Source organism: Engystomops pustulosus, chromosome 7 (assembly GCF_040894005.1).
Source record: "Engystomops pustulosus chromosome 7, aEngPut4.maternal, whole genome shotgun sequence".
Classification (NCBI taxonomy): Eukaryota; Metazoa; Chordata; class Amphibia; order Anura; family Leptodactylidae; genus Engystomops; species Engystomops pustulosus.
The window spans coordinates 140,134,305-140,158,399 of record NC_092417.1 but is presented as its reverse complement, the minus strand read 5'-3'; the positions used below and the strand labels follow the sequence as shown (position 1 = coordinate 140,158,399).

Genomic DNA, 24,095 nt, shown 5'->3' with positions numbered 1-24,095 from the left:
AATGTTATGGCACTTAGAAGACGGCGATGCAAACATGATAGATTTTTGCCAACATTAGGGTTTTATTTGGCAAATTTAGTAAAATGTAAGAAAAAAAAAAATATTCAAGTATGGTATCCCTGTAATTGTATTGACCCATAGAATAAAGAAAACATGATAATTGGGCTACTCAATGAACACACAAAAACACCTACTCCTGCACCGAAAAGAAGTTCATAAATTTTCAACAATAGGGGGATACCAACCTCAAAATGGTAAATGGAAAAAGCATCACATCCTGCAAAAAAATGCCATCATGTGGAAACAATAGCAAAAAAGCTAAAAAATTTTAGCCAACAAGAGGAGCCAATGAGAAAACCCTAGCATCTGCGGGACGCTTATTCCCTTCTGCGCCTCGGTGTGCGCCCATAAAACAAGTAACGGTCACATGTGGGGGGTCTCTATGGGGAGAAATTGCATAACAAATTGTAAGAGTTTTTTTTTTTGGAAATGTGTCAATTTTAGGGCTAAATGAACGTATAACTGACAAAATTTGACCAAATTTCACCTCCATTTAGATTGAATTACTATGAAGATCTCAAGGGGTTAACAATCTTCCTAAAAGCAGTTTGTAGGGTACAGATATAATAATGGGTATATCTGTATCTGTATAATAATTAGATATATTCAATTTGTAAGCCGTGAGACAAAATAAATTATCCAGACATTTCAAAAATTATGAAAATGCAAGATACATATGGGAAAATGTTATTCAGCAACTTATTTTGGTGGTAAAACGGCCTGAAAATGCAATGATAATGGCAAATTTTTCAAAAAATTCATTGTTTTCTCTTTTTTTGTAAATAAAAGCAAAAACTTATCAGCCACAATTTACCACCAAAATGAAGTACAACACGTGAGGGGAGAAAAAAAAACAAACCTCAGAATAGTTTTGATAAGTAACAGTGTTCAAAAGTTAAACATATAAAAGAGACACAAGTCTGATTACAAACAACAGGGCTGAGTCTTAAGCTACAAAATGGCTGCGTCCTTCAGGGGTTAATGTCAAGAGTTTGTCCGTAGTATCCCAAGTAGGCTCAGGGCGGCCTGGAAAGGACTTCCAGGACAGGAGATAGGTCCCACGGGGGAACTCAGGACCTAGCCATAGAATTCTAACAGCAGTCTTGATGAATTGGACAATCCAAAGATGGAATGCTAGGTCCTGATCCAAAAAATTAACCAACGACAATAGCAGCTGAGTAAATCCACTGACGCCACGAAACAATTTTGATACAATAAGTTCACAGTGGACCTTAGGGTTTCCATTTTGAACTTTGGTATTAGAAATCAGTATAGAGGTTAATTTTCCATTGGGCTTTAAAGGGGTTTTCCCAGAAACACCAGCAAAAAAGTAAAAGTTGACAATATTTTATAAATCATTTCAACAGACCAAATATAATAGCTCTAAGGTTGCAGAACATTGCAGGGATCTAATAGTCATCATAAGAATCTCTTTCAAATGTGTAAGCCATGAAGCAAGCATCTGGCCTCCAAACTTGCAGATCAGTGGCAGCACTTCCATCATCTCCACTTTCCATCATCTTCATAGAGATTAATGGATCAGAATGGTCATGCATTAGTCTGACCCCATCGGACTGCTCGTTTTCATGATCTGTAAGGGGTCTAATTGCCGAGACCCCTACTGATCAGCCAAATAGTGTTTATCCCAGATAAGTAGGCCAAGGTTTTTACTTGAAGACTCATTTTGCAAGAAGTGTAGAAACAGTATGGCATCTTTCTTTTGAGAGTCTACCAAAGCAATTTTTTAGTCTTGAGGAAGGGAAAAAGATCCAAAACTAAGCCCTCCTTTGTGGTAGAACCCATTTGAATTTTTCTCCCACTCCTGGAAAAAAAACTGACAGCCTCCCTCCCACAGGACCTCTTGTGTCATTGAGAACTGGGCTTTCTGTACGAATCTGGTGCTGACCAAAAAAAGAATCCTAGACTATGGAGGAGCCTCCCTTCCCCACCCCCCATCTTATATACCCTTTCACTGAGGCAAGGACTGCCAGCAAATGGGCTGAGAGGACTTATAATGAATTGGTAAGGATACTTTAGAAGTAAATCCTCTTGCCACTTTTTCTAAAAGATCTTCTTAAATAGGGCCAAAGTATTTACCATCAGAGATTACTGCATAGCCTATTCAGCTTTTTTTGTTATTCGAGGGATTCTTAGGACACCCAGAACCTAAGGCTGTTGCCTGCGTTCTTTTGAAAAGCCACCAAATTTCTGTTCGCTGGTTTTAACACAAAACTACACCACATCGGACTTGAGGGCAATAAGCTAAGTGGGTTTTTGTACTCGGGCACCCAAAGCCATGGAGTGTACAGCATCTGCACACATTTTTAAAATCCCAGTGTTGAGACCTGGTGACGCGAGTCTTTACTTCCAAACCGGAAGCCAGGTTCTCTGCGTGAGCATGCACACTCACAACCCCCCCCCCCCCCCAGATGGCCATGACTGGTAATATAACAGTTTAATCAGCACCCCAAATTCCCTGCACTACTCAGGGAGAGGAAACCACTGAGGACGGGGGGCGAGGAGTTGTGCGCTTATAGTCTCAGGTTTCCTGTCCTTGGGGACAGCTATGCTGTAGAAGAAGCAGGACTTTGCAGACCGAATTATCTGCCGAGAGATGCGATATGGTCAACCGAAGCCTGTAGCAGAGGTTCATGCATGAGAGGTGAGAGAGGGGGGGGGGATGGGGCGAAGGCCTGTTTGAATCATACTAAAGCCCCAATTAAATGCCCACATGGGGGGGGGGCAGTGATATGGCTACACAGTTTGCAGGCAGATCAGTCCCAATGGAGGTCTATAGAACCCAGTCATGATGTGGAAAGCAGTGTCTCCCCCACACCGTGGAAAATCTATTGCTGTGCAGCCATATATGAAAACTACAGGTCACCATTTTAAACAGATGCATATTGCTCAAATTATTGAAACAAAAAACTAAGTTAGACGTTTTTTTTTTTAAATAAAGACAGTAACCATCAATATATTTTATTATAAAAATACAGCTTTTACATTAGATGTAAAATAAAAAAGTGCAAGGCCATTTTGTTTTACATTACACACAAAGCGAAAACATAAAAATTTAACTTTTGTATTCCGACCATAGATTTAAAAAAGCACTTATTTACATGAGCATATGAACGTATATCCTCTCCACACTGGAGGAAAAAGGAAACCTATAGCCTTTGCCAAAAAAAAAAAAAGTGTATATGAACATAAATACATGTGTGTAAACAAGCTCTAAAAATCTAATTATTAGTTCATAGTGTTTTAGTGTGCTACAGCATCATAAATCACATTAGGGAAGCAGCAAACAGGATAGACCTGTGGTTGGAATACATGTCATGCTCTTTCAGCACAGTTTGGACAACTTCCGCTCACAGTATGTGTCTGCATGTTCCCAACACACTAAGTGTGCCTGTAGGGTTTATGCATTACTAAATCCTACCCATAAATGGTATTTTTTTTAGGAAGTTGATCACATTGTTAAATCAATTTAGTATGTTAATATCAATACATAGTATTTCTTTAATTGGTACCAGCATCACAACCCCACTGAGAGATTCATTAAAGGAATTCTCATAAAGAATCAATTGTCTAAATATATTTACTTCACATTTTTTTATAAATGAGAAAAAAAAACTAAAATAAAAAAGCAATGACACGGTCCAGCCATTTACTGACCAACCATCTTATTGTGGAATTTACTTTATACTGAGAATTAAAGGGGTTGTCCAGGACTTGAAATACATTGTCACGATCTTCTAAAAAAAAAAGAAAACCTGTTCGTAGGGTACAGCCAATATTGCAGCTCAACCATATCCATGTCAGTAGGCATTAGCTGGAATACCAGACAACCAATGGACAGATGAGGGTTTGAGGCATTAAAGAAAATAAAATGCCATAAAATAAAAAAAAAAAAAAAAATAGACTGTCATGTAACCAATTACAGGCTCAGTGGTGTTGTTAAGGCATGTAACACACGACACCAAAGGACAATGATAAATAAAGTCGACATGTGGCGGGGATAACCATAGCATCGGCACTGGACAACCCCTTTAACACCAACAGTGATCATTTGTTATTTAAGCTTACTCTGCAAGTATTTGGCATATAGAATCACAAAAGTCATGTTAAACTTATCTAGTGTATTACTATACACTACAGCATGTAACTTTTTGTAAAATGTGCAGTATCGTTGCAGACTTTCCCTTTTATGTGACTAATACTATATAACAAGCTGCCCACTCTAATATTATACATGTGACATTCAGTGGATCACATTTTTAGTTGCCTCATTAGAAAAGTCAAGATGATAGTCTAGTCGATTTTTTAAGCATCCCTTGCAGCAAGAAACCCTGTTTAGCCATTTCCAATCTTAAAAGAGGACATTGGACTTTATGTATTTGACAGCCATATTAGTGGTAAACATGGCCAAGCGCAAAAAAAAAAAAAATACATAGAACAATGACCAGATGTGTCTTAAAAGCAGGAATGTGTGCAAAGTGGGGAAAAAAAAAAAAAATCTTACTACTACAAAATAGTAAACCATTTTACAGTATATACATTCACAAGTTTAGAGACTAAATAACACTTATTACATTGTCATGATTTTCAAAGAGAAATTGCATTGAAAAAAAAAAACAAAACAAAAAAAAAAACTGTCCGTTCAATCCATGAAGTGGAATCAGAGGCGCTACAACAAATCGCAGCCCTCAGCAACCTAATAAATCGATAGAATCCATTGTTATACAGTAGAGCAGGTGGCTGCCCCTTTGTGCTCAGATCCAAATGATACGGACTCACATTACGGGTTCAAAATACTCTGCCAACATCCCACGTGATTCATTTGAAGGATGTTTTACAGAAGAACTTGGTACTGAAATGTTTTAAAGCTGGGTCATTTTTCCATGCAGGTCGACTCACAGTCCTAACTTCTTCTTATGTAGAAAATAGGCTTCAAACCTCGCCATGGCATATTCCTGGCCAAACAAAAAAGAAATTAATACAAATTTTACACAAGTATGAACTAGGGAACGTTGAGCAACAATAGATGCTAGCTACTGTAATGTACACACCATTACAGTCCAGAGGTTTGTTCAGATGGGCTGTGTATCCATTCTTACACAAATACTTTGTGATGTTCATGACACAGAGCCAATGCTCCCAACCAAAATGGTTTTGGTATAATCTCATTAAGAAATCTGCCTTTATTATTCAACAGGCCATTTATGTCAGTCAAGCCGACAGGCAACAACATGCATGAATGCCTAAAGTATGGCTCCACTTATCTCTACTAGGCAACAGTCAAAAAAGTCATTGCCAACTCTAGCAAAATCTGGATGCAGCAAACAGATGTGTGTAGATATACAAGCTATAGTCATATTTCTGTAAAATAAGTCTTCTGATGCATTGTTAAGGGAAAAAAAAAGTAACTCACCATATACCCAAACTCAATAGATGAGATTTTTGCTTGAACAATAGACCACAAACCCCAGAAGAAATGGGAAGCAAGAGCAAATCTAAACAAAACAAAAGATACATAATCATTTAGTATGCATGTGCCATTTCTAGATAACACTTGGGCTCCTTTAACACGAACACACATTTCTGACACGTGGTACTTGCATTGGACCCTGACCCATTGTATTCAAATGGTTTGTCAGATGTGAATTCTCCCCACATACACACATTTTTCTAATGTGTGGGAAACTCAGCATGCACTGCTTTGGCAAGTGGCATGCCGGAAAAATTACTGCATACAAGTCTATGGGAAAGCACCAAAAACTAATTGGCAATGGATCAGTGAGAAAGGTATGGCACCTGCTTACATCTCAGAGTTCAAAGAAAAAACAAACATTACTTTTTACTGTGGGGGGAAAAAAACTGATCAAAAACTTGTGTGAAAAACTGAACTGACCCCCCATTTGGATTCCTTAGTATAGGTTTCAAACCGTTAATCATATGTTCAGAAACTTCATCTGGGGACAAGTAGTCCTGAGAATAAAGCTAGAAACTTTACTGCTCCCTATGGATGAGGGTGGTCTGGCTGTACCCAATCCCCAGGCATACTTTCTTGCGGTTCAGCTTCAGCATTTTAAGGGCTGGGAGGAGGGAACACAAAGGGGTTCATCGGGACGGATATTGCAACATTTGTTGGGGCCTACATCTTTATTGGCCATAATAATAATAATAATTCTTTATTTATATAGCGCACACAGATTACGTAGCGCTGCACAAGCATGTCAAATTGGTCCCTGTCCCCCTGGGGCTCACAATCTAAACAACCTAACAGTATGTTTTGGAGTGTGGGAGGAAACCGGAGTACCCGGAGGAAACCCACGCAAACACGGAGAGAACATACAAACTCTTTGCAGATGTTGACCTGGGTGGGATTCGAACCCAGGACCCCAGTGCTGCAAGGCAGAAGTGTTACCCACTGAGCCACCGTGCCGCCCTAGGCCCATAGATTTATTGTACCCGGGCAATCTGACAACCTTGTGGTTAATTCATCAGGTATGGTGGAAGTGTTGGGGGGAATGGGATGGAAGTTTATGTATGCATGCATGTATTTATTTTCTTTGTGTTGGGGAAAAAAAAAAAAAATATTGAAATTTCTTGGATAATCCACAAAAACAGTATTTGAAATTACAAGAAGCTTTGATTTTCTTAAAGCTTATAGGGAAACCCAAATGAAATGGGATTAGTCAAAAAAGTAGCACACAATTTCAAAACTAATGTACACAACACTTACCTGTTAATTTCAATTAGCATTTCATTCTCAACTATACTTCTCTCTTCATTGCTTAGATTTTCAAAACCAGGTTGAAATTCTGCCATATAACTAGATATAAAGTGAAGCTAGAGGAGAAAAAGAAAAAAAAAGTAGAGCAATAAGTTTAATGGAGAAAATTTTTTTAAAAAACTTTGCCTTAGCAGAAGCCAAAATAGTTACCTGCTGTTTCTTTGTGGGATAGTTTGAAAAGTTTGCTTTGAAAAAAGGGAAATTCTGATAGGTATAATCATAAATCCATTCACAAAAATGATTGCCAATGTCAAATCCCCTATAAAGGAAAGAGGCACGCGATTGTTAGCAGTCAGACAACTAAATATAATTACAGTAGGCCATTAGAACGACACAGATGATGAATGGTCAACAGCTGAAAAGCAGAGGGGGTGAAAGGCTCTTAAGGGCTTGTTTCATGGAATGGATTATTTAGCAAACGTGCAGAGCTGTAATCTGATCACCGCATGCAAGCATCACCAAAACCTGCGCAAAGGCAGCTCTGAGACTAAGCTGCTTAAAGTAGAGTAACTAACACGTTTAATGATGCTACTCTACAGGGTCCTGGGAAACTGAGAGGACCCATATCAATGTATAGACTGGAGTTTAAAGCAAAGAGGGCTATTCCCAAAATAAACATAGGAACAAGAACAAGGCACTAAACCGCCAGGTAGACGCTGCTAATTTTTCTCTAGGAAAACCTCTGGGGATACACTTTAGGAATCATGTGTTTACACTTTATTTGTAACATCCTGGTGTAGACTGTTTACTGAATGCTACTGATTGCAAATGGCATCATAGGGTTACCTTCATGCACTCTTCCTCTCCTCCCCACAATTTCCCTATTAGAAGATGGACTACTGGGACTCTACACATGCTGCCGAGAGAGAGCCAGTTCATATGAAATATTTTTTATAATGTAGTGGCAGCATTCAGAATGCATTTTTAAGATTAACACACCAGGTTCCAAAAGCCTATGCTGTGATTCAACTTATTCCACATGAACATAAGCTGTAGCAAGGCTAATATAGGGTAAAATGTTCTCCATCTGGTAATGAGGCATCACAGCCGTAAATGGGTAATCCATAAAGTAGTGGATTTTTAACACTTGGTGCTGTGTGATGAACTGATCACTTAAGTCTAAATCAATCCAAAGAGAAATGGCAAACATATATTGTGTCATGAATTGCTGGAAAATTCTTCCACAGACTTGAGGCATTCCATTCAGTGAAGCCTTAACCTACCTATAATTGTAACTGCTGTATTCGAAATCGATAAGCATTAGTTTTTGCTTTTCAGAATTCTCCCTTCCATCCAATAAAAGGATATTTCCTGGAAATACAGAAAATGTGCAAAAAAAATAAATAAATAAATAAGATGGCACATTAAGCGACAACAAGCTGTGACAGTGATGTAACCCACCTATCATTTACATCATAAAAGTATACCTGCACTTTTACAGGGAACTTTTTAGGACATGCCTTCATAAAGAAACAATCAGTATACAACATGTGTCCTGCAATATTAGTGGTTCTTCACTCTGCAGGCGATCACCCCAATTGTCAATAGTCCCTGAGCTAGTGGTTGGAGCCTAGATGTGTAGTCTTCCCATACAATGCACAGAAGAAAAAAGAAAAACCTAGAACACAGAAGGTGCTGCTCCCAATTTCCTCACTAGAAATAGCAGTACCACCACTATTAAAGACATTATGGCCCGTCTGAGTATCTCGGTTTGTCTTCCATCCTAACCTCTGCATAGACTGCTAGAAACGCATGTAATTATATTTACCAGAAAACTGAATGACCAGATTATGAAACAAGGAGACAGAAGGGGAGGACCAGAGAAGTATTTTTAATCCACCTACCAACGTTTGTCTACTACTGAGTTATGCACAAAAGTTTATTATAAGTGCAGGTACCCAGGTGGAAGTTGATGTTGCCAGAATCAAATAATTTACTGGGTAAGGGCAAACCTGCTCTCCTAAAAGCAATGAGACGAATAGCCTTCAAGCACATTTTAAGCATTTTAAATTATCCAGTCCATTTCCCCCTCACAGGAATATAAGACGCTTGGTGGTGACGTTTCCCCTTAACTAAAACCTACAGGATCAACTAATTGAAAAGTGCATGTTTATACGGAAGGCAGAATAAATTGTTGGTCAGTTGAATAAAACAGCCCAAAACATGACCCTGCTCGTCATATATGTCTTTTTCAAGGGCATTTCTGTACCCATATGACCACCGAGCAGCTCAGCTACAAAGGGCCAGCAAAACTAATGCAAAAGTTTCTGCTTTCTGTATAAAAAATACGCAGTAAAAACTGTACTAAACTTAACTGAAACAACTCAATTTAGAAAGAGATCCAACTAAATCAACCAGCATTTACCTTCTTGACAGTCATTGTGACAAAACACAACAGGAGACTGAGTTGCTTCTAGTAAGGCCCTGAAAAAAAAAAAAGTTAGAGTTGAGAAAAAAAGTTTTAATTCTAAGAAAAGAAAGACCTATAGACACACAATACAAAATAAAATTAATGAACTGGCAAAATATTTAGTTTATTAGGCGAGGCCACTTTAAAATAAAATACACATTTACTGACAACTAGATGTTTTATATCTATTAAAAAGGTTAGCTCAACAAGTTTCTTTATGAGTGAGAATATACCACCACTTATTGGTGGGCAAGCAAGGGAGGATCTCAAAAGTTGGTGAAAATTATTAAGAGAGGTAACCTATACAGCAATTATACCATACAATGGCCATACAATCCACTAGGAGATAAACGATAGCCCAAATACTATACCAAGAGCTTACCTCAGATTAGTCATCTCTTTCGGGAGGTTGTAACTTAATAACTTGTTCAGCTTCCTGGTATGGGATTCTCTTGTAAATTTAATTTTCAGTACCTGCTTCAAATACCTAAAAGTAATTTAAGGCCGTTTAGTACAGTCACAATAGGACAGTGTATAGACTGATAAACTTCTGCAATCTCTAAAGCCATGACTGGTAGATTTTCAGAGCAGAAATGAATAAGTTTGGGCAGAATAGGCTTAAAAACAGACTCATTCTCAAATGTGCTAAACAGATGTCCCATTCCCATCCCCCAAATTTAACGTCATGTCAAACAAAATGTATCACTGAGTGGGAGAAAGCCTACAGGGACAAGAAATATGAAACCCCACACCTTGTAACATACAGTTTGAGTAAAATGGAACAGAACATTTCTTGCATACCTATACAAAAGGAAGATGTCATTTTTACACAAAAAAGACCCAACTAGGGTTTTATATGAAACATATGTCTGATCTGCTGCTACCCACTATGCAGAATCTCCTGACCAAATTAAATTGCTTTTTTGCTCTAAAAAGTATTTAGCATTTAAAAATGAATGAGGAACGTGGAATCTATGGCTAGGAGGTTGATTATATAAATGCAATGACCTCACCAATTCATTTGAGCATGATAATCATATGGGGTAGTAGCCAACATTGTACTGTGAGCTCAAATTAGAAGCCATTTCTATGGAGGGACAAGGAATAAGATGGAGGTTACCTTAAAGGATTAGAGCAAGGAACACCTTCACCTTGCAGTCTGCTATGAGATGGATATAATAGGGGCTCAGAAAGGAGCACGGACGAAACACAGGCAGGGAACATGGAAAGATAATAATGTCAACATAGATGGGACAAAAGAGCAATATATGCCAAGAGGGGAAACCCAAAGTGAGTGCGATGCAATGAGAGCATCATACATGGAGAAACTAAGTCCTTAGATTGCAACCTATCCATGAATCCAATGCATAATACTCAGTTCTACTCAATAGTAAACCAAAATCTATTAAAACACTGCTTGGTAAACATTTCTACATAGCTTTGAGAATATACACATAACTTACTTTTCCATTGTTCCAAAAAGCCACTTTGGTTCCTTGTTGAATGGCATGCTCATGTCATGAAAACGGGCCATCTTCTGTGCAATCTCAGCTGATATATCAGGAAGGCCAAGTTCTTCAGTCTCAAGCTTTCGACTCTAACATAGCAAAACAAAAAATGGGAACTATTTATTCAGCCTTATAACTATAAACTAATCTCTGCAGGATGTGCTATAACTAGGACCCCACAATTTAGCGGTGTTAGTTACTGTGTACTTTAATAATGTATCAAGTTTTACATTGAAAAAACTGTCAAATACTTGGCTTTAATAGGTTTTGATCAACTGAACTAAACAGACATGTGATCTTAAGGAACTATGATGACCGCATGGAAAGCAAATTACACTACTGCCCAGGCCAAAGAACTTCCTATTAAACACAAGTTTCTGGCAGATCACAAGTTGGAAACTAGGAGCGAGTCCGTGTCCAGCAGCAGTTACATAATCATCTGACTCTGGCGCAACACTCACTCATTTATCCCAAGCCAAGAAATAACGCAATAGCTACGCTCCACTCACCGGAATGAATTGCTCCAGACGTCCTTGTGGAAAAATCCCATACAACTTGGGGCCAAGGGACCTTTCTGCCAAAATTGCGAACATTACACTCTCCATTACCATAGCTGCAGCCCCCTGTTAAATAAAATGGTTAAAAACATTTAGGATCATATAACACTGCCACAGCCTGTCAATCTTCAAGTAGCAATAAGGAGGTTATCTGACCACCTGGAGTATAAAATACTGCCAACATCATGCCTTAGGTATGGAAAGAGTTAAAGGGGATAGAAATGCCAGAATAACATGCAGACATTGGAGCTGGTCAATAAAGCATCTAGTCCGCTTAGCCTAATCCAGATAACAGCAGGATGGCCCATTAAAGACAGCCAAGCAGACAGGATAGCTTAATGATTCAAATCGTATTTACCCTTCTTAGAGAGTGCATAGAGGTTACCTGGAGATAAAGATGTTTTCCGATCAGCACAAGGTGCTCTCAACATACAAGCAGCTGCAATATGCTCAAAACCATAACCTACGCCATTCACGTGATTGATAGATTACTGGAGACAGAAGTCAATATCAAGTTCACCACAAGAGGCTGATAAAAGATCAGACTTTGTGCTGTACTTTCTACTTTTACAATGATTGCATGTCTAACATTAGTTGATTGCATGGAATTTTTTTACATTTTTTTTATCTAGACTGGGCCACATTATCAATATATTAAAGGACATCTAACAGATTTACTGATGGTAGATGTCCTAAACTTACTTGCTTGTCATTTCTGTCAGGGGATGACTTTGCTCGGGAGATGACAAAAGCTTTCTTTAAAATCACTGCCATCAACTTGTAGGAGGTGGCATAAATTAGCAAGCGGTGTAGCCAAAAGGCGCTAGGGCAGTGGTGGCAAACCTATGGCACTGGTGCCAGAGATGGCACTCGGAGTCCTCTCTGTGGGCACACAGCTGTCTCCCAGGCATAGAGTTTGCCAGACAAGGCATCTTCCTGCAGTCTAAGGCAGTCTAAGTAGTGCCCTGCTACTTTAAAGTTACCCATCCTGTGCTGCTTGGTCCTGTCTGAAGAGGTTTGGACAGGGTCAGATACTGGTAGCAATAAGTTTGTTACTGCCTAAATGTGTAATTTTTTTTGCATCGACTACTCCCCTTGACAGTCACTTCCCCTTTTTTATTTTGATCTAGTACAACAACTCTTAGCCACTGCACTTATGGTGACCAATTCACTCAATCATTTTATCCGGCTAAAAACAATAAAACAAAATTGGCCACTGAAAACCATGTTGGGAATTACTAGCTCCGACAATAAATAGGAACAGAATTAAATAAGGCACTGATCACGGGATCAGCAGATGGCAGCTTTATACCACTTGTGACCCATCATCCAGGTGCCAAGATCCTGCCAAGCAGCTCTGCATCCGGCACTGCTGCATGTGTAGATTATTTGCAAAGGTGAAAATTAAAGAACATTCTAAGGATGGATACTGGCAGGTGCCAAAAATCTTTGTGGCCTTTTGCCTTTATTCTTTGGGTAGGGTACAGGTAGCACAGTAGGGGGACAGGACTTCTATCAAGGTCACCTGTCAAACATTTGTTATGTTTGAAATGGTTTCTTTGACGTTGAATAAGAAAAATCCAGGACATCTAGAAGATTCACTTATAGCATTTTATAACATGCCTAGCACCTCCAGAACTGTAAAACAGACGTCGTCCTCTACAGTTTATCATATTTAAGGACTGTAAATAGATTAAGTTTGGCAGAAGTGTACTTTGCATCTGAAAAGCTGATAGGGCTTGCAGTGATTTTCCATGGCTCTTACACTCTGGCCAAATATGCCCATGAGTCGCACACAACTTTGAAAACTACATCTGAACTCTGATCTCTCCAGTCAACCAGCAAAAAGTAAATAGAGCAGCAATGCGTGACTCTGCATACACGTACTGGGCTAATGTGCCAGGCTGCTCACGCTTCACAAATCAGGGAGGCTGGGAGATAAAAATAGACTCTTCTGATGGTTAGCTAGAAAATACATATTATATTTTTATTCTCTTTAAAAGGAGTCAAATAGCATTGTGTGAGATTTTGTGTTATAGCACATTGGGTAAATAAGGCTCTACAGCTAATAGCAAATTGTAAATCGTCAGCAAATATTGCTCAGAGGATCATATTCATTTCCTACTACAGACAATCCAGATCTTGCAAATTCTCTTTTGTGAATCAAAATGGCTACCATGAATATTTATAAAGAGACCCTACTCTTCAATACATCTTATACAATACCGATAGAAGAAAAACTACAGCACCACCAGTTTCAGATAAAAATGGCACAGTCTGTTAAGCTTAATACTCTGGTGGTCAAAACGTCACATAATGGGTAAGAAATAAAAAAGACAGATGATTCATCTAAATCAATTTATACATTACTGGAGAATATTAAAGGGGTATTCTCACATTTAATATTCATAGCTTATCCACAGGATAGGTGATAAATACATGATAGATGAAGGTCCTACTCCTGGGAAATCCCCATTTGTTTTATGCATTGTGAACCAAACTTACCTTGAGAATGCTGTAGCTACACTGATGCAAAAACATATCTTGTTTAATCCCTGATCCAAGTAGTTTTGCTTAAAAACAAATTATAAAATTCAGGACCTTGGGAAAGCTGGGTGCATACTGGCTGCCATACATAAACACATTACACAGAACTTCCAGAACTGTCCAAACAGGAATAATCAACCTGAGCTGGATGACCCATACTCAGCAGCTGGGGGATGGTGCAGTGATTGATTACTTCTGCCTGTCAGGGACAACACTGTGAATAAGCGTTCTCTGAGCAGTGCATAATAGACTTCGAGAAGCACCAGTGCCTCATTATCATAATTTTATCATTGTTTTTGTCAGCAAAACCACTCCATTCAGGGATTAGAGGGAACCTGTCACCAGGAGACCCATTTTTAGCACTCCCCCAGTCCCCACAGAGCATAGTACATACACTGCCAAAGTGTTTTTGTATTGAAAATTGGTTTTACAGAAAAAAAAAAAAAAAAAAAAAAAAAGATACCTTTCATTAGCATCTGCTCTGTGACTAGGCAGTTGCCCACTGGGAGGGGCTGGAAAGGAGCAGTTTCCCCCGACCCTTGGGAAACATGTGACCTTTTCAAATATATGAACAACTCCCCAGACTCGGGATTGGCTGTAGAGGAGCAGGGGGCGTCGCTAAGCCTAGTCACACAGCAGATGTTATATTGTACCTTTCTTTAGCATTTTTTTCTGTAAAACCTATTTTTTATACTAAAACACTTTGGCAGCGTATGTACTATGCTCTGTGGGGACGGGGAAGTGCTAAAAATGGGTCTCCTGATGACAGGTTCTCTTTAAACAAGATATGTTTCCTCATCAGTGTCGCTACAGCATTCTCAAAGTATGTTGGGTTCACAATGCATGAAATTTGTTTTTCTTTAAGTATGAAGGTGTCTTTGCCCCCTTTCTATGGCCAGGCATACATGTCTAAACCAAAATGAATAAAGTCTATATGCTCAGCTTTTTCTTTACTCCCTCAGACTTGAATAGACAGGAGATAAAGAAAAAAAAAAAAAATATGTGTTAAAAGCCTGGTTATGAGAAGGGGGTCGGCAGACCAGCATTCTTAAGTTGGATGGAGGTGGGGACCTACATGTATCATTTTTATGACGGTCTATGGATGTACCATAAATATTTAAAGTATCCCTTTAAGCTCGAGGTGTTACTGAACTCTTGTTTTGCATTTACCAGTTTGTCCCATGCCAAATACTTACTTGAAAGAAATTCTCCCTTTGGGTCTCCTGGTTCTCCCCTTTGTTACAAGACATCTGTTAAAACACAAGGTCATCCTTTAATGGACAAGAAATGGCGATGAAACCACAAACAGGTCAGCAAGCACATCGTGTATGTGGATTTCCATCCATATATAGGCAGGCCTTTCTGAAGGTCCCCCAGAACACATTTTTAAGGTTATGTATAATAAAAGGCATCCAGTTACAGTACATCATTTTAACAGCATTAGGTTCAAGAAGCTGACAGTCAACTATCAGTGTCAGACATGGTGACAAGACATACCTCATAAAAGAGCTTACCAATATTCCTGTGTGGAAACATACGAAGGTAAAAGGGTAACGGGCAACAGAGAAAAGAACATTTTGTATACTGTACCCAGGAGGGAACGGCTACAACCAACTAGATGCAATGTATCAGAAAGCAGGCTTGTCAAAGTGTAAGCCACACAGTGACCATGTCCATAACATGCAAACTGGATGGTATGGATGATGAAGGGTATGGGAGAATGGAGCCAAGCTGCGGCATGTAATTTAAAGTACCCACTTATGTTCTAAATAGGGCACAGGTTATATACGTGGAGGTTCAAACACCATAGAATTTGTTCAAGGGGAGATCTATGGACAACCACATTGATGGGATATTGATGCTTAAATGGGGTTTACACCTAGATATTTATGACTTACCCAAAGGATAGGTCCCCAACATAAGATCATACAGATCAGCCAATTCCAGAGCCCAGGGAATAGAGCCAAAAGCTCCATTTCCACGTCGTAGCTGGCCCCCCCCAAGACTGACAGTTAATTCTTATGGATAGTTCATAAATGTTCAAAAGGTTGAAAACCCCTTTAGGCTTTTATTTTAAGTAATCAAAAATGGAATGTGGGGATAGAGGTTGGTGATCTACTAGGCTCATTTTATGGTATAAATGATGCAAGTCAAAACAAATTGAATGGACAACCTGGAAACCTGGTTTCTAAGCACAGTTGGTTTTGTTTTATGGAAGCTTGCGAGGTACCAAAAATGAACTTTTTGACAGAGGCAATCTGAAACTAGTCTTAATCTTTCTACAGGTCCTCGAAAATTGGATTTTCCATCAGTTAGGCTCCTTTGACATCAACATTGGAGGCCCGGTTAGGAGACTCCGGTCAATTTGGTCAAATTTTGGACAAAATAAAAGGTGACTTACAATGACGGAAACACAATGGACCCTTATAGCCCATGTGTTTTGTTATGTGACAAAGCCTTAGGGGACCAACTATTTACAAGACCATTTTATATGTGGGAACAACGTTTTTTATGCTTTTCAAAAGATTGGAATTTTAACTTGTATATATAGGGTTTTGATTACATAGTGTGACCATTGGTTCACATGATTGTGTTCCGATTGCATCATACAAGATAGTTCGATAACCCAGTCATGGAAAACTTAAGACATGGATAACACCTTTAAGGTGTCCAATTTAGGCGATCAGAAAATTGCCTCATTAGTTCATTTGGGCCCGAAACACAAATATTCCATAAAACAGATAAATAGACTGATGCATGCATAATATATCATTACTTATCAAATTAATAGAAAGCTTTACATAATGCCAACTCAGGTTGCATACTATACCGTGGATCGTGTCTGTCACCTGGAAACCAGAGTGTGCAAGGCACGATGGCATGGGTACGCCTGCAGCAAAGAACACATGCACATACAACTAAAGAGGTATAACACCCTGCCCCAACAATAATTAGTCTCCACCCACCCCCAAAAAAACCCACCCAACCAGAAAACGTCAGAAAACCAGGCTGCCTGTGGCAATTGTCAGGCCAGCGTTTTATAAGGCACAACTTACTGTGCCTTTTTTGGAACATTAGTATATTATTGATATAACAGAAGTTACTAGAATTAGGATTTCCAACAGGAAATAAAATGCTGGGGGAACACTTTATATAGGGCAATACTACAAGAATGAGAAATAAAACTAGGCTTTTAAATTTACACTAGGCTTGAAGAGGGCCTTCACACTATCGAGAGTAAAGGTTAGCAATTACCAGCCACAACAGTTTTCACCGTCAAGTTTCTTGATCTAAAGGGATCTAGTCCGTAGTCTTTACCTAATTCCTAGTGTGAAAGAAAAATAAATATTTGCCTGGTATCTAAAAAATAAAGGACAGCATTATCCCTTCTCCACAGGTCTCCTGACCTTGTGGAACAAGATGGCTGCCACACTTCCACATGAAAACATGGCAGCCATCCTTTGAATTGGCGTTTACAGACAGGAAGTCAAACAATTGAATGTGCATGGTTTACTAAAACAGTTCGGTATTAACTCAAAATTACATAGCATAAGCAAAAGACTTGATTAAAAGAGCATGAGATAAGAGCATAGGATCATGTTCTCAGTGTTAGAGGATATTTACTTAAAAACCTGCTTATCTGGACACAAGGTACACTGACTTTATACAGCATGTCACAGTAATGCCTGTTATGACTACAGGGGCCATATTACATGAGAAGAGCTACAGCTACTCCACACCAAAGAAGCCTCTTAATCCCCCCTACCATCCTGTCTTTAGTGTGAAGCTTTCTGTAGCTGCACACCCTTGTCTGTAAAGCCGGAGTTAGTGCGCATGCACAGTAGCTCCGGCGCCAAGGTCTAGCAGCTTATAGCTGTGTGCTCTCGTCTGAAGCTAGAGCACCATACTGCGCATGTGAAGTAGCCCCGGTTTTGCACATCTACAGCAAGCTGCACACTGAAGATAACATGGTAGGAGGTAGTAGCTCCCGCTCCAAAGCCGGGCTACCACACGGCCCAGTAGCCTGTAGAGAAAATTTGCATAAATAAAAGATAATTTTTACTAGGTTCGGTTTTAATAGTTTATACAAAATAATGATACTAGGTAGTTTTATAGACCCCCAGCCCTTTCAGAACTACCTTACTAGGTAGATCCCATATTGTAGGTTTCCTTTAAAGAAAATGCCTTTGTCATCAATATGAATAAATCTGATTTTGTGGTGAGGGAAAGGGGCCATTCAAATCGGTATCCCGATCGGTTGAACTGCTCCCCCTGCCAGGATCACCACACGCTGCTGACAAGGGTCCAGGTAAATGTCAAATAATCAACTAAAAAGCACTGGGTTTATTTACATTGCTGAAAATGTGGCAATTTTAAAAAATAAAAATGCGAGTAGCTAATGGAAAAATTACCTCACGGATTTTAGGTTATCCAACCCAAAGATATCGGTGAAAGTGCAACACCCACCAACTATACTGATCACCTATTTCACACTACAGTACAAACCAGAACAGGACTCCCTTCAGAGTGTAGTGGCTGTGCTGGCTAACTACAGGCACCTCTACTTCACTTCAATAATAGTGGTGCCTATAGTGAGTCAGGATAGCCACTACACTACTGCCAGAGCCTTTTCATGCTCTTGCTTTAGTGTGAAACAGCTCACCCTACAACTGCATATAACCTAAATACATACAGGCTTATTATCTATTAATATTCAGGGTGGCTCAACGCCAAACGTTTTATATTAAACTGAGGATTTGTGCTCTAGATCAGAGATTAGTTTTACAGCTACTCAAAATGTATTTGGACCATTTCCATTTCTTGTTCCAATCTGTGTAGTATGAAAAGGATGAATGACTACATAGACATGGAATGTGAATGGCAGGGCAGAGTTCACAGTCAGTGTCAGAGAACCAACGCATACACAATGCATGATGACTTGCCAGGAGAACATTACAACTATACATGGTTGTGTCTTACAGTAAATGAGTCAAGAACAGTAAGGCAAGTAACTGCGATAAGAAAGTAGATCCTATCGCTGATCATTACCAAAGTCCACACCACTCTGCTCTCTTGGCTTGGACTTTGAATAATGACTGATTGGGGGAAGCACCCAAAGCTAAATAGTTGAGCTGCCAATGTAAATAACCATAAAAGTCTTCCACCAGTATATTAAAGCAAACAAGAAAAATAACTTTAATGGGTTTAAAATGACAAGTTATATTGTCCGATTTTGCAGAACGCGATTAACTCCTGCTGTGCATTTATTTGATTATTAATAGAGAACTATGTACAGCAAGGAGATTGAGGGTAGATGATCCTTAAGTATTAAGATAACCATCCACACTCAGTGCCTTGCATCTACTGTCCACCATTGTAAAGAAAATCTCTTAAACTTACCCATAAGAGATACAAAGGCATAGAGGGCTAAAGTAGCCTTTACCTCTAAATCTGGCATGACCAATCTACGGTCTCCAGCCATTTCTTCAGAATTACGACACCCATCAGCCGGAATTACTGAATCTGGAAAGCACACAATTGTCACCTCTGCCATGGATCTATTACAGGATTTTATGCCCAGATAACACAGGCAATTGTCAGACTTTAAATTATAACCCATTACATGTTTATGAAGCATTTCTAAATATAGGCCATTGTACGTTTTCTCAATTACTGCATGAAAACAAACCCTATCAGACAAAGCTGGTCTGTACTTTAGAGGCTTTATGCTAACAAACTGTGGTGTTTCAGAGACCTGGTTCCTGGCACATATTAGAAGAGGCCTATAACCAGAGGCCAAGTTAGTGCATGCAATTCCTATACTAAAGATTGCATTAAAAATGCCATTGGTGATGATGCAGAAGAATGTTCTTTAGAATTGGGGGCTACCTAAAATCCTTATTCCACTACTGGCCAATTCAGATCATAGACAAAAGACAACATGTGGAGCAGTCACTAAACAAAAAACAGACTAGATTTGTGTACATGTTGCATATTTTATACTTTTAACATACAATTACCTAGTGTACCATCTACTCCAGTGGCGGATTACATAGAAAATTAGTGAGGTGCAAAATTCGGCCTTTATTGGTAAAAAAAAAAACAAAAACAAAGGCAAAATACACTAATAAAAAGGCAGAAAAGCTCACCCACCTGCAGGATAGCGCCATACAAGCGCAGAAGAACACTTCGTGGTTCATTGCCTAAACAGACCTCATCTTCTGGTAAGGAGCAATGAAACAGCATATTACTCAGGCCACCACTAGAGTAAAAAGAAGAATTGGGTTACAGAAAGACGAACTATGCCAGCGTATATCTTTTATGGGTAGTTGCACAGTATATCAAATTGTTTTAGACTGTTTCTGGTACTTTAATTCCAAAGAGTTTGATACCAACGACTTTGAATATCTCCATATGCATTCAGCCACAGGTACCTACTGCTCATGATAGTCCAGAAACTATTTGACCCTGGGATAAGAAGGGCTGTATAACTCCACTTATAAAGCCACAACCTCTGACTTGCTTAAAAGTGGAACGTTAAGACAGCATGACATGTGATGATATCACCACAATGTGACCACTATATGAAGAGGAAGATCAGTAGATCAGTGACGTGGCGGCTGAAAGACCTATGATGCCACCATGTGTCCAGACATCACAGGATCTTCCTCGGGTCCAGGCACCATGAATGTGGCAATCTTCTTATATTTGCTACCATTACCATAATTTTGAGAAGATTACCACAGTCACTGCGCCTATGAGTAAGCATCCATGGTTTATCATACTTTATTTTGATGATAAATTTTCTTTAAAGGGGTTGTCCAGGTTGTCAGGCCATAAAAACTTCAACCATGGATCTGGCCATGATTTCCGATTTCTTCCCGGCACTGATGGTTAGTGCTGGAGCTTAACAAGAGCACTGAGAAAGGCAAGAATCTTTGTTTTTACACAAATCCCTTCCCCAGGACACATTATATATCCTGAAAAAACAACACTTTATGTGCTGCAAAATATAAGCTTTGGAACGCAACATACATTTTGTAACTAATTAAAGGAAACCTACCACTTCGGATAGGGCTTCTAAGCAGCACATCCTGTGCACCAGCTCACCCTGAGCTGGTGCCGGCGCTTATCTTCGTTATGTTTTTAAACAGTTTTAAAGCGTTTTAACACTTTATTAATGTTTATATCCAAACTAGCTTCCCTGCACCGTGGTCCACCGTGCAACAAAATCCTTGAAAGGAAACTAGGCTGAAGTGATGGATTTCTCCAATGCCTTTCAGAACTTTTAAGGGTCCATGCAGACTAATAGATTGTTAGATTTAAACAAGTCAGCATCTCACACCCCTGAGCGATGGGGTAAATAGGCAACTTGTGCCGAGCTGACAAACATTGCTTCAGGCCTTGCTAACTGGGTATATAGTGACTCACTCATGGGCATTTATGTACGGAACAAAGACCAATATTGCCCCTCGTTTCTAAATCCTTAGATCCCAAGTTATACATTTGTCCATTGTTAATAAGGAGGGATGTAAACAATTATGGCACCAACTTTCCCTACAATGCTAACAATTACATTTGACTGCCTGGGATTACTCTGGATGAACACTGAAGTAGGTCACTTGACCTTTACACAAAGAGGTTATTGTTGGAAGGTCACTCTGATCTTTTATACCGCTGACCCACTTTACTTGGCTGTCCACTTGTTTGCCATTGGATTAAGGGAAAGGACACAATCTAGTTTTGTTGATTCAGTTTTTTGAAGCCAAAACCAGAAGTCTATAGAAAGATGAGGAAATCCTAGTATTCGGAATGAAACACATGGTAATCTCAGGGAGAAATACAGCCTTGTGCAGCCTCTTAGGATCTACACAGTAAAGTTATGTACTACGCATAGATAAGATACCCCACCCTAAACTTTTACTGTAACAGTGTTTACCCAAAATGTAAATGTGTAACATACAGTGCGGTATGCAAGGTCAGTTCTGTTTTCCTATACAAGGCTACTGGCAACTATGTGAAGAATAAGGAGAAGTGTTGTGTAGTAGGGGGCTCCCAATCCACTTCTATGTGTGTAAGCAACTGTTACTATAGAAAGTATGGAAGAAGCCAAGCCCTAATCTAAACCATTTACAAAAAACTCTTAGAGGAACTAATTGGTTTGAGGACATTAAACAGTGTTCACAAAGATTGGGACACATTCACTAACAACAGTGCAAACTGCACTATGTGAAGTTTGTCTGTGTAGATCATAGGGTGTACCAGTTTCAGGATTTCTGGCTCACATTTAATGAATTCTGTCGTAGTTTGCATGTTAAATCTGGCACACAGTCTAAATGAACACCGGAACGCCCCCTAATTGGTGCGACAACTGTGGTGCAGGCACTTAAATACCTGTGCCAGCAGTTTGCACTAAAAACTGGCGCACAGCCCTTATTAAATGTCCCCCATTGTGTTTAATGTCCAGACCAAATAGGATTGCTGCCCTCTCCTCAATGTTAATGAAAGAAGCATCACTAAATATGACATTCGCCAGATGCGCAGTATTCATCTGGTTATTGGAGGCATCATCTATAGAAACACTGCTGGAAGGCACACTGGTTGTGTATAGACAGAAGGTCATTAAATAGAATTAAATAGAATTATGATAAGGGTTAAACATGTCTCCTACCAAAAGGACGGGAAACCAAAAGCCAACCAGAAGCGTCTGAGTCACCGTGCTGCGGTATCAGGCCTCGTGACTCATCGGCCACCTTATAAATTGGGCCATTGTTTGATACAGTTTGATCATTAACCCTTGCCTGATAGCCGAGGATCTAAAACCACGGTGCAGAGAATTCATTAGGGGGGGGGGGGTGATTAGAAGACTGCCAGCCATACACAGCATTGGTGGCCCCCTGGCAGTGCGAGAACTACCTGGGCGTATGGGTAGATATCCATGTAACTGCTAAGACGCACTCCCGGACCTGCAATGGAAAGTCCCTGGGCTTCACCCTGGATTTTTCCACATGTTCAGAATGAACATCTTAATTCCCCACATTAGGTTTAGCCTCTGACATCTGCCATAGACAACGCTGCAGGTTGGATTTTTCCACTGTGTGACTGACAGAAAGCATGCTCACAGTAGGATGGGATTCATCTTATTTCTACATAGAGGAAACATGTAACGCATGACGCAGAGCCGTCCTATGACAGCCACGTGACAGCGCCCCCGCCCCCGCGGCGGCCACTCACCGCTATTACACTCACCGTATAACGCTGATGTGGAAGCGCTCCTCCTCCAGAAACCTCCACGCCCCGGGCAAGAACTCCTTACACCAGCGGTACGCCTTGCGCCTGGTGCGGGCATCGGGCTCGTCTTCCTTCGCCCTAAGGTTTTCCTCTTCTTTTTCTCGGTTTTCCGCCACCACGGACTCAGCGATTCTCTGTCCGGTCACCAGCCCTCCGGCCGAGCTGATTAACAAGCCCAGAGAATTGGGGAGCTCGTCCGCGCAGGCGAATTTTGTCTTCATCCTGAGAGGAAAGAAAAACACACAGATACGTCCCTAAACCAGAGAGAAAGAATGAATGAGAGCGCGGAGGGATACAAGAACCACTGCTTTATAATGTCACCGCGCCCCTGCACTACTCGCTCACGTCTGACTGTCTCGCCCTGGACGTCTGCCTTATGTAGCTTACGTCACAAAGCCTCGCGGGGCTCCTCCCACCACTCCTGCATTCCGGGAGCTGGTACGCGAGTGGCACTGGCTCGCGGTGGCCCTGGTGACACTAGTGGCCGCCGCTGGTATTACACGCTATCTTCCTGCTTACCAGTCACGACTGCTGCTGTCTCTGTGGTTACAGACATAGGTTTGCCAAGAAGCTGAGGGGTATACCCCTGGCAGGCATAGAGACCTGCAGGCAGTGCCATTCCAGCTGGACAATGGCTGTGTGACTGGGGGGCCCCATAGCATCAGAAGTCCCACACAGAGACAGTATGAGAAATATGTAGGCCCTCTAAGAACTCTCCACTATAGCAACTTCCATATTATCCATGAGAAAAGAGAGCAAAATACTAATCCTGAGGGATGGGAATGTATGTCATCTGACTGCTCCATGTTTGCCCATCATTTCTTGCTCTTGCAGCTACCACCTACCATCAAAATCACACAGGATAAACCAGGGACACATCCAGACACCGTGACTGTGGTTATCTTATTATATTTGTTATCCTTGGC

The 24,095-nt window shown here is 40.1% G+C and overlaps 1 protein-coding gene across 2 annotated transcripts; it reads right to left on the bottom strand.

The window, feature by feature from the left end:
- Window positions 1-3,008: 3,008 nt before the first annotated feature.
- Window positions 3,009-23,537, bottom strand: CHKA (choline kinase alpha). Of its 2 annotated transcripts, XM_072117986.1 has the most exons (13): window positions 23,128-23,537; window positions 20,032-20,140; window positions 15,075-15,128; window positions 11,690-11,716; window positions 11,284-11,397; window positions 10,730-10,863; window positions 9,649-9,753; window positions 9,222-9,280; window positions 8,080-8,167; window positions 7,007-7,115; window positions 6,806-6,912; window positions 5,492-5,573; window positions 3,009-5,033 (listed from the first exon to the last, which is right to left on the bottom strand). In XM_072117986.1, the coding sequence occupies exons 1-13, from the start codon at window positions 23,388-23,390 to the stop codon at window positions 4,974-4,976; spliced, it is 1,311 nt and encodes a 436-aa protein (XP_071974087.1). In that variant the 5' UTR covers window positions 23,391-23,537; the 3' UTR covers window positions 3,009-4,973. The 2 variants fall into 2 exon arrangements, with proteins under 2 accessions (XP_071974087.1, XP_071974089.1); XM_072117988.1 differs by lacking the exon at window positions 11,690-11,716.
- Between the last annotated feature and the right edge of the window lie 558 nt (window positions 23,538-24,095).